A 15,209-nucleotide genomic window follows, 5' to 3' on the forward strand; every position below is an offset into this window, starting at 1 on the left:
CAACAACAGATTCATATAGAGGCCGCTCAGCGACCAAATTACTCCCCAGAAAGTGACAGCAAAATGATGCTTCAGACTTGCTGGATATGGAGAGAGGGAGTTGTGAAGACAGAGATTGGGGGTAGGGGGATTACCCGTCAACAGGACAGGCTTGGATAGGGGGATTACCCGTCAACGGGACAGGCTTGGATAGGGGGATGAGCCGTCAACAGGACAGGCTTGGGAAGGGGGATTGGCCGTCAACAGGACAGGCTTTGCAGAAACTTCAATGATTCAAGTTTGCTGCATATTTAAAACAAGTTTTATAATCAAGTCAAACATATGAAACAAATGTTTCAAAACAAGTTCCCAGGTTATGGGATAAGTGGTGTTAATTTAAAAGGACTCAGTGAGTCCGATGTCCAGGATCTTGGTTATATATCGACCCTGGGCATCCCGTCCTCCTCGTACTGGCAGAGGAAGCCAACGGAGACTGGCTTGTTGTAGATGACCGTCCTATAAAAACAAACTTTGATCAGTGACTGTTATTGTAAAGACACAAACGTTTGCCATGTACAAGTCCTCTCATTATTCCCTGGCCTGCTGCTATCTAGCACCTGCACCGTGTTACTGGCCCTTACTGACTACATTTATCTGTGTGATTCCTCTTTTGACCAATAAGAGCGCTGATACTGTGTGAGTGACATGACAAGGACGGCCCCATACAGGAAGCCCCATGTACAGTGATGTGAGATCCCTCTAATGGGGCTACACACCGAGCGATTGTGGCCTATTTTCTAAGTGATCTGACTATATCGCCTAGAAATGAAGCACGCATCGCTGTGTGTGTAGGGCCCATAGTGATGTGTGGCCCCATGCGTCGCTATTGCCAGAAGATGTAGATATTGCACGCAGTATAAATCTGGTCATCGTCTGTGTTCCCTCTATTGAGAACACTGGCAGTGACAGATCGCTCAGCACACAGCACTGGTGCTGCGCTGTATGCTTAGCGATCAGTACTGAGCGATCTAGCATCGCTCAGATCACTGATAATATCGCTATGTGTGTGTAGGCCCCATAATTTACATGACTTAATTTCTCCTGCTGTAGCATTTCTCTTCTTATATTGTTACTCATTAGTATAATGATAAATACATGTATGTAATACTAGTAGGATACCAGCCCATCAGCGCTGTGTGAGAGAACTTGTGTAGCGACCCCAGCTGCAGCAGATATGGAGATACCGGTTCTACATCACAGCATTTGCGTAAGACAAGAGGCCCTTAAATCTACCCCAGCGACCAGAGCAGGGAGGATGCGCGTATTCTGCCGGCAACCTACCTGGGCGAGGAGTCACTGCTGGTATCTGAGGAGGATTCCGAGGACTCAGAGCTGGTGCTGCTGGTGTCTGATGAGGATTCCGACCGGTCTGTCAGATAATAATAGCCGCTGGTGCTGCTATCAGTGATCTCATCCGACGATATGGTGTCATCCGTCATCATGGAGAACACTGGGGACTCCTCACACCTCTGCACCTCACTCTTGCAGGCTAGAAAATGATAGACACAATCTGGTAGGTTACTATGGGCAACATCACCTCTTTTCATTGTAGCAAATGTACCCCGTCCTGTGTATAGGCTCTATGTAATAGGCTGTGAGTTCTGGCATAGGCGCAATCTCTGCTGTAGATATAAAGCAGTATAATGTATAAGGCAGAATCAGGCTGGTGAGATAACAAGCTCCTGTCCCCTCACAGAACTCCAAGCTTATTACATACTGTATAAACTAGTTACCGGCCTGTCACAGAATTCCCCACCTATTACATCAGTGGCGCATGCAGGGGGGTTTCTGAGTACCCAGAACCCCCCCAGGAGTCTAAGGGCCAGATGTACTAAGCTTTAAAAGTGATAACATGGAGAGCGATAAACAGCCAGCCAATCAGCTCCAACCTGTCATGTTACAGGCTGGGTTTGAAAAATGTCAGTTAGTAGCTGATTGGCTGATTGTTTATCTCTCTCCAATTTATCACTTTTGAAGCTTAGTACATCTGGCCCTATGGGTGCTAGGCTGAAAGCTGAGGGTCCCCTCTTTCCATGGGTACAAGAAGTGGTCCACATCCAAGCCTATTAATTGCTCTTCCCACTCAGATATTTCAGGTTCTGTCTGACTTAGAGTTTTTTTGGGACTTGACGGACACTAGCAGCTTGTCTCTACTGTTCCCAGAACCAGAGATATCAGCCTTCCAGCAGCTGGTTACTGCTCTACACACACCTGGTATGTAGTTTTATATTCTCGTTGGCAGATTGCTCTGCCTCCTGAACTCTAATCCCCTTTTCCCCAATACCATTTAGTAGGTGGGATTCTCTAGTTTTTAATTCCATTAACATCTAAGAAATCTATTTCCGGGAACTGGAGATATCTGCAGTCAAGCAAACTGTCCTCCAACCAAAAAATTATGAATAATAAGACCACTCCACTATACACCCCTGCTCTGCATATTAAACATCCTTTCCATCCTGGAAGTTATGTATCAGGGCCCCTTCATTCAGCCCAATGCACCCTTCTCCCACCCCATCTCCCACCATCTGTGCAGTAAAGGGGTAATAGTGGAAATTACTGATCCAGGCCCTACATGCTGAGCGGTTGATATAATACCACCTACTACCCGCGGGACATCAAAGCTTCCCCCACCCCTACCGCTGGAGGATCAGTAAGTGCCCCAATACATTGCTATGCTGCCCAGGGTTCTACACTGCTGTTGACGCCCCTGTATGTGTGTGTGTGTATATATATATATATATATTATTATTATTATTAATATACATTTGGTCTATCTATAATACTTTACCTGACCCGGTATATACTGGGTCATTGAAGTGTCCATCTCTGTGCTTTGCTCTGCCCCTCTGGAAACCCCCTTCTAAAAATCCTGCGTTTGCCCCTGTACATATATACTAGTTACCAGCCCGTCACAGAACTCCCAGCCTATTACATATATACTAGTTACCTGCCTGTCACAGAACTCCCAGCTTAGTACATAGATATATATATACACTAGTTACCTGCCTGTCATAGAACTCCCAGCCTATTACATACAGTATATACTAGTTACCTGCCTGTCATAGAATCCCTGGCCTATTACATATATACTAGTTACCTGCCTGTCACAGAACTCCTAGCTTATTACATATATACTAGTTACCAGCCTGTCACAGAACTCCCAGCTTATTACACATATATACTAGTTACCAGCCTGTCACGGAACTCCCAGCTTATTACATATATACTAGTTACCTGCCTGTCACAGAACTCCCAGCCTATTACATATATACTAGTTACCAGCCTGTCACAGAACTCCCAGCTTATTACATATATACTAGTTACCAGCCTGTCACAGAACTCCCAGCTTATTACGTATATACTAGTTACCTGCCTGTCACAGAACTCCCAGCCTATTACATATATACTAGTTACCAGCCTGTCACAGAACTCCCAGCCTATTACATATATACTAGTTACCAGCCTGTCACAGAACTCCCAGCTTATTACATATATACTAGTTACCAGCCTGTCACAGAACTCCCAATCTATTACATATATACTAGTTACGCCTCTGCACCTGGGAGAAGCTTACCTTCACTGATCAGGTATTCCAGAAGCTCTGCCACGACTGCTGCCGCGTCCTCTGTGACCAGAGTAGTATCCGGCTCAGTGGGACGTTCACCAGACATATCGGTACAGGGCACAGGGGGCTGCACATTGGTGAGGTGCTTGGCCGCTCCTTTAATAAGCCTCGCAGACTTGCTTGGCTGTAAGGAGCAGAGGAAAAGACATCATGAGCTGTGACTACAGAACTCTCCGCAGTGCAAGCACTTTCTACCATGGAAGCAATAGAACAGATCAGGGCAGTGGTACCAGCTACAACTCCAGAATTGTAATATATATATATATATATATATATATATATATATATATATATATATATATATATATATATATATATATATATATATATATATATATATATATATATATATATATATATATATATATATATATATATATATATATATATATATATATATATATTAAGCCAACCAGAGAGACCCTCAGTCTCCTGGAACGACAGGACCAGCACACCCTTGTAATAGATGCAAAAAATGTATTTATTGAAGCATCGTGTCAATCATCATAAAGATAAAGATTCATCATACTTAGCAGTGACTGGCCAAGGACTGAAGACAGCAGCATACAATCATACACAAGTGCCCTGCCGTCCGTTTCGGTAAGTACCTTTCTCAAAGGTCATCCTGGATGCCCTTTGAGAAAGGTACTTACCGAAACGGCCCGTCAGGGCACTTGTGCATGATTGTATGCTGCTGTCTTCAGTCCTTGGCCAGTCACTGCTAAGTATGATGAATCTTTATCTTTATGATGATTGACACGATGCTTCAATAAATACATTTTTTGCATCTATTACAAGGGTGTGCTGGTCCTGTCGTTACAGGAGACTGAGGGTCTCTCTGGTTGGCTTACTATATCCATTTTTTCAGACCTTGAACCCCTGCCTGAAATATATTTGAAAGTGTGCGTTTCCCACAGAATATTGTATATATATATATATGTATATATCCTCCCCAATAGTGGTACAGCGCCTATCAATTATATAAAAACAATTAAACCTATCATCAGATCTGAACCACCCTACTATTATCTTGGAATGAGTATAATACCCACTCAAAGAAATAAGACCACAAGACTGTGATCATTGGAGAATCACTCATTTATGCACCTAATAAAAGATTGTTAAATGTGCCCCTGATGAAGTCTCTTTAGACGAAACGCGTTCTGTCGTTTTTGGCATCTCTGTGAAGATTTTAATAAAAACATCATTTGGAAAAATTCTTCTCATTGGCCTCATTGAAGGACGTTTTGGAATACATGGACTAATATAATTGATTGGCGCTGTACCACTATTGGGGAAGATATTGTGATAACTGGTCCCTATAACCCTCAGGGACTGTTGTGGTAACGCTGCCTAGTACCGATTCATAATTTGTTCATGATAATTTGTTCCTGAAATTGTACAGTGTTCTATAGACAATAGCATATAGCGCATATTGCAGTATTGGGGAATATATATATATATATATATGTGTGTGTGTGTATATACACCATCGATATATGCACCATTGATAAAGGGAAACAATCAGGTTTTACCCCATAGATAGCAAAACAATATTTCTACATCATCCGTAAACCATTGATGACTATTAATCGATGGACTGGCTCCTAATTTATGATGGTCATCACTTTTCTTAACAAGTAACTATAGTTCAACACAGGTCACAGCAATCATAATATCAGAGGGGAGCCCAGGAATGGGACATGTTGGTAGGTGTGCATGCACGAGTAATAAAATCAGAGCACCTATAAGTGTTGAAGTTATTACTAGTACTGTACTAGGGATGGCCATCATTGCCATTTCCATCGATGGTTGCTGTTGATGGCAATAATGTATCTGGCCATCGATAGTGTTAAACTATGCAATGGATGTCCATCGATATTTTTACATATCGATGATCATCCATTGTGTTTGACTGATTGGCCTGTAGCCCAATCAAAACATGGGGCGGGGCTTCATGGGTATCAGGGCGGAGCTATGCTCCATGTCCTGGAACTTTGAAAAACAAACAAAAGCAAAACATTGGTTTTGCTGTGCTATCGATGGAGGGAAACCATCTGATTCTCCCCCCATCGATGGCAAAAGTATTCAATATCGGCCATAAACCAGGGATGATTTGGAATCATCTATGGTCGATGGCCATCCCTATACTGTTGTACCCATATTGTATACAGAGCACAGGCCGGGCTGCAGTCACAGCAGTTGCTGCACTCTGAGCTCTCGGGTGATTGGCAGCTAATTGTCATCATGCCAAAAGGAGAATAGATACATTTGCAGATCTGCAGGGAGGGAGCAGTAATTCCTGTATAGGGGGGAATCCACATTACATGCAATGCTAACATATCTGAGCTCCCAGAACACATGGGATAGACATGAAATAATAAGGCAAAGATGTAAAAATCATACTTGTCTACACTTCCAGATAGGCCAGGAGGCTCCCATAAATCTGGTGGCCCTTATAGTTCCCAGGACAGCAGGCCAGTCTCCCGCAATGCCTTGCCCCTCCTGCCAGCATTTTCCCACTTAGTCCTCTGAGCCCCCCTTACCCATGCAAAGTGGGTGGGGTAATGACGCAATGACGCAATGTTGCTAATCGCAGGGGGCAGGGCTACAATGATGTGTCGCATCTCAACGCCCCCAGACTGCCTTCTCCGCGCCACCTCCCCATGTCCTTTAACAGAGCACTCTGTGTGCAGACTTCTCTGCACAGCGAGGTAGACTCTGGTATGAAGGTCACTACCAGGAGGCATGCGCAGTTAGTGGCAGTTAGAGTCAGGTGGGAGGAGAGTGGGCAGGAGGCAGCTACTGGCAGGAGAAGGAGCACACTGCACATAGCCAAAAATGGGAGAGGGGGTCTCCAGGTGGAACCTCTATATGTACGACAGCAGCAGAAGTGCTGCCGAACTACAAAGCCCAGCAAGGTGGGGAGATGGACACTTCAGTGCTGATAATGTGAGAGCCTGTAAAGGCTAATGGTAAAACGTGAGTGTTACTACACAACATGCCCACATTATGTACCCCTAATGCTACATACAGGGAGCATCACCCACCCATGTACCCCTAATGCTACATACAGGGAGCATCACCCACCCATGTACCCCCTAATGCTACATACAGGGTGGTACATTTATATGTTACTAGTTGTCAGTTGCGGCCTGTGATAATTCTCTGTATATGCAATGTACAACCCATAAATATAACAGCGCACTTACCTTCTTCCTGGGTGCAGGGACGCACATTTTACTGCACAGACAGCCCATATCTCACAGGAGGTACAGGTAACTGCTTAAGATCCCAGTAATAATTAAAAAATAAGCAATGAAGCAAGAGAGCATACAATGTGCTTCTTCTCCTGACAACTGCAGAGTCTCAGGTGATGGAATCCCTGTGTAACAGAGCCTTTGTGATGTCATAATGATGTCATGGGACAAAATGGCCGCTATGCTGCAAAAAATGTAAAGCAAAAGAGTTCAAATTGTGTTTAGGGATAAGAGGGGCAGAACAGGGCACATTGGGGGAAATGCATTAGGATGAGAGATTCAGAAAGTGAGAGATTTGGTAAGAAATCTCTAACTGGTTTTGCAGTGTAAATGATTGCCGCCTTAAAAAAAAACAAATCGGTACTTGTGTATTTTGACGGCGCCCACGAAATCGGCCAAAAATCGGCCGCAAATCGCATGGAAAAATCGGATGCGATTTTGCGGCCGATTTTCGGACGATTTTCGACCGATTTCTCACTTTTTCCGGCCGATTTGCATGCTGTTCCATCATTGCACACCCCCGATTTCCATCGTAGTGCATCGCATGCAATATAGTGGCATGTGATGCATGCCATGCGATGCATGTGAAGCGATTCGATTTGTAATTGTACAATCACTCTGATGGGTGCTTACAATGTTAAATGCACCATCATTGTTAACGCCACCCCCACTATCAACGCCAACCCGAAGCGTGGCGAGCGCAGCGAGCCCGCGAGGGGCGGCGGTACGCGTCCTCCGACCTTTTCATACCCCCACTATCCACGTCGGCGTGGAGTTGATTTTAGATAGTGTGGCGAGCGCAGCGCGCCACCGAGCCGAAGCGGAATACATGTAAGGGGGGACGCGGAATACATGTAAAGTAATTCGCGTCGGCTCGCTGCGCTCGCCACACTATCTAAAATCAACTCCACGCCGACGTGGATAGTGGGGGTATGAAAAGGTCGGAGGACGCGTACCGCCGCCGCTCGCCACGCTTCGTGTTGGCATTGATTGTGGGGGTGGCGTTAACAATGGGGGTGCATTTAACATTGCAAATCACATTGCATCGCATGTCACTTGCTGGCATGCGTTGCTATGCGATATTTAATTGTACAATCAGGGGCATTTTCCCGAAAATCACATCGCATACCATCGCATAGTACCTGGGGGTGTGCAACGATGGAATAACATGCAAATCAGCAGGAAATGGCCGAAAATCGGCAAAAAATCGGCCACAAAATCGCATCGCAGATCAAATCGGCCAAAAATCGGCAGACAATCGGCCTCAAATCGGGCGATAAATCGGATGCGATATCGGATGCGATTTACATGAAATCGGGCGCCGTTGTAATACACAAGTACCAACAAATCTCTCATTTTCTGAATCTCTCATCCTATTACATTTCACCCATTTTATTTATTTTTATTTATTAACAGTTTCTTATATAGCGCAGCATATTCTGTTGCGCTCAACTGTCATGATACAAAGGCCTCAAAGGGGAACAGGGAAATGTTAAATAATGAAAGCCTTTAACGTCACATCCATTTGGCCCATGTGCCATATATCCTTACTATTTTGTTCAATTATAGACCAGATTGACAGCGTGTATTCCCTAGCAAATAAATTAAATAAGCATTGTAAGAACAAAGGTGCGTACACACTGACCGATATATCGGCCATTCGATTGAATAGACGATATATCGATGCACCATCAGCCAGTGTGTATAAGTGATAAATCTGTGAGCGGCGTCGTTCACAGCTATATCACGTTGGCTCATCAACACAGCCAATGCCGAATCTAGAGATACAGTATATCATGCTGTGAGCCTCCAGTGAATAAAAGTACAGTAGGTGGGTGCATGCAAATAAGTCCGCCCACTTTTGATGTCATTCATACGGATCAGGCAGTGTGAATGGAGAAATCGCTGCTCAATCCGTCTATTTACATATCTGCAGACCTTGCTGTAGACACTGTTAAACCATCACCTGAAAGTTCATAAATGGTTTAGAGCAGGATGTATTAACATACATTGCTGCCCCACGGCGATACTAGCGAATATGTACTAACATATGCGGCTAGCATCGCAGTGCGGTGACGGAGGCCTCCCGTGATACCTGTGATGTGGTGTGCAGGCGGTTTCCGTCACCTCCTGGGCTCTCCTTCCCCACCCCTCCCCCCCTGCAGCCAGAAGGACATCCCCGTCTGTGATATGCTGCTGGGGGAGGAGGAGCAGCATGGAGGACAGGGAGGAGGGTCTGCATCTGCGGCGTGCGATGGCGATAGAAGCCCATAGGCTTCTATAGTGTATCGCGGATTCGGTACGAAATCCCGACGGTCAAAATCCTGACAGGGTCAAAATCCCGACATTTAAAATCCCGACATGGTCAAAATACCGACATATAGAATGTGCAGGTGAAACTGTCAACATGACTTTGGGACGACACGTTGCGAGGTCGACGGGTTTTTCACTATTTTTTTACCTGAATGTCGACACAGTCGACACGGACACAATTGAAGGTGAACCGCAGCCCCTGGCATCGTTCGCTTCGCTCGCAATGCTTCGTCACATTATTTTATTCTCCCACCACGCCCTAGTGGATGGTAGGGCATGAAATACCGACTGTTGGCACATGTCGGGTCAAAAAACAGTGAAAAAACCCATGTCGACCTCGCGACCTGTTCACCCAAAGTCATGTTGACAGTATCACCTGCACATTCTATATGTCGGTATTTTGACCATGTCGGGATATTAAATGTCGGGATTTTGTCTTTGTCGGGATTTTTTCCTTGTCGGTATTATGAACCATTCGGGATTTTGACCCTGTCGGGATTTTGACTGCATCCCGTGTATCGCCACCCCGATGTGGCGATACCCTGCCAAGCGAAGTCGAGGCGGATGGATCTTAGTACATCAGAAAATGTGGTAAAACCCCCGAAAACGGGGGTTTTACCGCATTTTCCCTTTAGTACATCCCGCCCTTAATATCTATGGTCAACAGGTTATTTTCCTTATACCAAGTAGAATATCTTGGTTAAGTTGATACCTATAATTTTCAGTTAAAAGACTAATTGGTGACTTGTTTGCTACTGCTGTCTACTGACAATATTTTGTTTACGATCAATCTAGGTCTATTTATTTGAATCAACATTTATTTATATACAGATGGAGCCGGCTTCTTCCTTGCAGGAGCTGGCGATTCAGCCCCTGCCAGCGGCCGGCTCTCGCCAGGGGCGTGCACGAGACGCTCGCGCTGTCCCCCTTATCCCTGCCCGTCTCCCAGAGGTGGAGACGGACAGGGACCCACAGCGACGCCATCCTGAAACTGGGACATCTCATACGCATGCGCGTCCCAGTCAGATGGAGCACCTCTGCCCCGGCGATCACCAGCGGAGACATGCTGGCAATCCCTGGCCAAAAAAGAGAGGCGCTCCTTCTGTACATACAGTAGTAACTTCCTATTCTTTACTACTTAACAATACAGAAGTGTCAGTTGTGTAAAATGCCCTACTGAACATGATGTATATATTATAAACAACTTCAAATGACAAAATGACTCTGCCAGGTCACACTGTTTAATGTGCATCACTTGTACGAATGCGTAATTGCGCCAGGTACTGTTGTGCTTCATCTGCTAATTAATACATGTTTAACTCTCATTGCTGTGAAGTTAAAGTTGCAGCACGGTATCTTCAGTACTAATTTAGGAGTAATGTTTTGCTGTGTCCACAATACTAATGAGGTGCATTATTAAATAAGATGGTACACTACACCTATTGGAGCGGCTCAGTCATGCCAGCCAGGTGTCCTGCACAATCTGGCGTCGAATTGCTAGTTGTATGAGGACACATCTGTAGGATCAAACTAGGTATAAACTGAAAAACTGCGGTAAGAGAACTCTACCTGTAAGGTTGCAATATTTAAGGTAATAATAGTCTGACACATGCTATACTTTTTTATATATATATATATATATATATATATATATATATATATATATATATATATATATATATATATATATATATATATATATATATATATATATATATAAAATGGAAAACTTTATTACATCACCATTTCAATAGTCTCCTTACTCACAGGTAAGTTGTTAGCGGTCGACGTTTCGGCCACGTTTTAAGACTACAACTGTAGACAACCTTTCACTTCCAGAGACCAGGGTGGGGAACTACCAGCTGATCCACCACATCCTCACCCTTTTTGACAACGTGGTACAAGAGCTCATTACAAATAGCTATGTGGGTATACATAATAATGTCACCTGGTACCACGGGTTCCCCCTTTAACAACCTTAACATTTTCTCTAGCATTTATTAAAGTAGGGTCCTTTAACTGTTCAGACATAAACAATTCCTTCTTTACCTCCAGATCAGGCACTACTACCTCTCCGTTTCCAGCAAGAGGGTCCTCACTGGACTCTCCATCTGTCCCCTCCCCAGCCAAACTAGCAAAAGGTAATGGGTCAGAAGGTTCAAAGGACATACATACATCCACAAAATCATCGGTATTAACTACTGGCTCTTCACTTCTCCCATCTGTGGCTAAACGTGATTCCCACAATTTCCAAAAATATGGAAATCCCTCCCTATTATGGCCTCATGCACCAAGGAGGGGACCAATCCTACTTTCACACTTGCTGACCCACAACAAGTTTCTATAGGTACTTCAGCAGTGGCATAATGTTGGGTATCCCCATGTATACAAGTAACCCCAATAGGTATTTGCTGGACCTTTAAGGGATTCACTAACCCAACTTCAGCAGTATCCGGATTTCCATGGCTCACCCACTTGCGCAGGACCACAGGCAAGGATCTCAAATAGCGGTACATGATGACTCTTTCCACCATCCGGGTCCAGTTAATGTCTCTGGCATTAGCCATTTTTTGGTTAGCTGAATAAGGTTGTGCATCTGTGAGCGAGAAGGCATCTCCAGGGCATATACCCAGCGGTGCACCCGTTGGGCTCCTATGGACAGTGTGACTCCCAGGCGGGTTAGGATCTCAGTTTTTAATTTGTCATAGTCCCGAGCATCGGCAGGGCTTAAATGAAAGTATGCTTTTTGGGGCTCACCCGAGAGAAAAGGTGCGAACAGACTGGCCCATTGTGCTTTCGGACAGTTCTCACGCTCAGCAGTCCTTTCAAACGTGGTCAGATAGGCCTCCACATCATAAGTCTGTCACTTTCTGCAGGAAGTGACTGGCCCGGATAGAACTAGAGCTGGCCGGAGCACTGATAGCCACATCCCCAGTCCGTGTTGCCAAGCTTCGCACCACTTCGGCTAAGGCCTCTTTATCCTGTTGCTGTTGCCTGCAAAGTTCGTCCATTGCCACCTTTAGCAGCCTGGTGGCCTCCTGCTGCTAACTTCTATTTTCCTCCAATGCCACCTGCTGCAGCCTGGTGGCCTCCTGCTGCTACCTCCTACTTTCCTCGATTGCCACCTGCTGAGCCGCTGTGGCCTCCTGCTGTACCGCTGTAGGTTGCAGCAAGGCTTTAAGCAGTTCCTCCATGCTGACATGCTGCGGTTTTGTAGCTGCTTTCACCCAGGACATATATCAAATCCTCAGGTGAGTCTCAGCAACTTCACACTGGGCTGTATCTGCATAAACCACATTTTTCTGCAGGCCTCACACAGCTGCTGCTCTAACTTATGCGCAGAACAGGTTGTTCGCATTCTCCACCAAGTTGTAACACTGTAGGGGAATGTGGATACCTTTTCCTGGGGTAGAAGGCAGCCAGCAGCAGCTGAGAAATCATACAAGTCCTGTCTTTGTGGTGAGACTGGCCGCAACCAGTTTTATTCAGCAGAAAATAAAATAAACATCAAAAGAAAATACCTTGCCTGTCCGGCACTAACTAAACACAGGATGTTCCTAACTGTCACTAAACAAAAACACAAAGTTTCCCAGTCAACACTGGGTGGCTCACTTGTATAAGGCAGCTTGTTTCTCACACAGAGATTCTGCAGTCTCCCCAGGCAGTCTGCACACACTGCTCACTCTGGCAGCCTTTTCTCATCCCATGCACAGCTGCTCGCTGATTAGCCCTCTGTGAGGTCAAACACCTGTTTCTAAAAGGTGTAGGACAAGAACCTGGGACAAATATACCTGCCCCCAAACAATACTCCAGTGTTCTTGTCACAATATATATCTTTCACCCCTTCTATGGCCGGTTTCACACACTCCGGCTCCTGCCGGACGGTGAAATCCCGCACGACTAGGGAGCCGTGCCGCACACATTAGTTGTGAATGGAAACTATTGTGTCCATTCACACGGGACGGCCACGACCCGGCCGCACGGTTGCAGCCGGATCCTGACACTGGAAGGGACGGCTGCCCGGGCTGTGGCCATCCCCTCTATGATAAACTTTTAAAATTGTATGACATTGTACATGGCATACAATGCCATACAATGCGATGCGATTAAACATTGTATAAGCACCCTAATGGGTGCTTACAATGTGAAATGCACCCCCACGCCACCCCCCCCCCCCCACACTATAAACGTGAACCCAAAGCGTGGCGAGCGCAGCGAGCCCGCGAGGGGCGGCAGTACGCGTCCTCCGACCTTTTCATACCCCCACTATCCACGTCGGCGTGGAGTCGAGAATAGAAAGTGTGGCGAGCGCAGCGAGCCACCGAGCCCGAAGCGTGGCGAGCGGACGCGGACACCTGTGAAGCCCGCGAGGGCACGCGGATACCTGTGAAGGTATCCGCGTGCGCTCGCCACGCTTCGGGTTCAAGTTTATAGTGGGGGGGTGGCGTGGGGGTGCATTTCACATTGTAAGCACCCATTAGGGTGCTTAAAACCCCCTTTATGGTGCTTATACGATCTTTCATCGCATAGGGGGCAAACATCGCTTCGCATCGCATGCCATGCGATGCGACGCGATGAAAACATTGCGCGATGCACATCGAGGGCACTGCTATAATACACAAGTACCTAAAGACCTCTCAGGCATAATAAAAATGGCTTATTAAGTTTGCCGCTATTGGCCGCCTTGCGGCCTAGCGGCTCCTGATTGGCCGCTAGGCCGCAAGGCTGCCAAAAGCGGCATTCGGGAGGCGTAGCCGCACGATATACACAAACACTGTGCGGCTCCTGCTGTCTGGCTGGTTTTGGGTGTCGGTTTGTTTTTTTGCAAGGACCCTTACCTGGACTACGTCGCCCCGGGACAGGTGAGTATGGTTTCCTTCCACAGCTTCCTCCATGGATTTCGTCGGACTCCGGACGCCATCGCCGACAGCAACGTCGACATGAAGAAGAATGCTGACACAGACCGGACATCAGGACCAGGGCTACCTACGGAAAGAAGATAGGTAAGTATTAGTATGTGTGGGCTTTGTATGTATTAAAGTTTTATTTTAAGTATGTGTCAGTGTGTTTTATTGTACTATTTTTAATACTGTGGCACTACAAGACCCAGCGGGCCCTTTAATGCCCCGCAGGCTGGGACTTGTGGTTCTCCAAGTCCCAGCTTGCGGGGGAGGCTTGCTGGGACTCATAGTGCCCCAGTATTAGACAATAGTTTAATCTTTTTTTTACACCACTATCAGCTCGATGCCCACCGCCCAGGGGCATCGAGGACAGCACCAGGCTTCAGCCTGGTCAGGTAAGTCCTGGAGGGGGGGGACCCCTTTATTGGGGGGGTCCCCACTCCCCCAGGGCCCCTGGCCAGGCTGACTGGTCGGTAGGGCTGAATGCTTTGGCTGGGGGGACTTGTATAAAAAGTCTCCCCCCGGCTGTGGCATTACCCTGCTGGCTGGTTTGGCCTGGGGCTGGTTCTTGAAATACGGGGGACCCCTAGTCATTTTGTCCCCAGTATTTTGGGAACCAACCCCGGACCTGGAGCCTGGGGCTGGTTGTTAAAAATCGGGGAACGCCTATTTGTCGGGTTCCCTGATTTTTAATTACCGGCCCCGGCTCCATCAGCCTGGTGCTGGTTACAGCTGTGGGGGGGACCCCACGCTGTTTTTTTTTAAATATTTATTTATTTTTCTATTTTTTTACACTAAAGCCTGCACGGATCTGACTGATCCGTGCAGGCTTAAAGCAAATACGACAGGGAAAGCAAGGTGTATTTTCCTGTCATATTTGCGTGGGTGTTTCACACCACTTAGCAGCCGTATTATCAGTACGGCTGCTTAGTACATCAGGAACCACCATTCTTTTGAATGGTGATTTCTGTCATATCCTATCGATGGTGTAGACATTCGTATTTGTAAATACAAATACGAATGTTCCATCTTTAGGAATACGAATTGTTAAATTTTCGGGATTGTAAATCC

At 46.1% G+C, this 15,209-nt stretch overlaps 1 protein-coding gene across 1 annotated transcript; it reads right to left on the minus strand.

Annotated features, from left to right (window-relative positions):
- Positions 1-413: 413 nt before the first annotated feature.
- On the minus strand, positions 414-6,414 carry LOC146058499 (uncharacterized). The gene is made up of 4 exons (XM_083170788.1): positions 6,211-6,414; positions 3,614-3,788; positions 1,321-1,528; positions 414-495 (listed from the first exon to the last, which is right to left on the minus strand). The coding sequence occupies exons 1-4, from the start codon at positions 6,412-6,414 to the stop codon at positions 414-416; spliced, it is 669 nt and encodes a 222-aa protein (XP_083026914.1).
- Positions 6,415-15,209: the final 8,795 nt, after the last annotated feature.

Source organism: Crinia signifera, chromosome 2 (genome assembly GCF_055691185.1).
Source record: "Crinia signifera chromosome 2, ASM5569118v1, whole genome shotgun sequence".
Lineage (NCBI taxonomy): Eukaryota > Metazoa > Chordata > Amphibia > Anura > Myobatrachidae > Crinia > Crinia signifera.

Bases quoted from the DNA above. Each gene is read 5' to 3' on its own strand.
- LOC146058499 (XM_083170788.1), bottom strand. From the start codon at position 6,414: ATGCCTCCTGGTAGTGACCTTCATACCAGAGTCTACCTCGCTGTGCAG. The intron at 3,789-6,210 runs GTAAGGGGGGCT...TGCTCCTTACAG, and splicing joins ACCCCACCCACTTTGCATGG to CCAAGCAAGTCTGCGAGGCT. The intron at 1,529-3,613 runs GTAAGCTTCTCC...ATCATTTTCTAG, and splicing joins GGAATACCTGATCAGTGAAG to CCTGCAAGAGTGAGGTGCAG.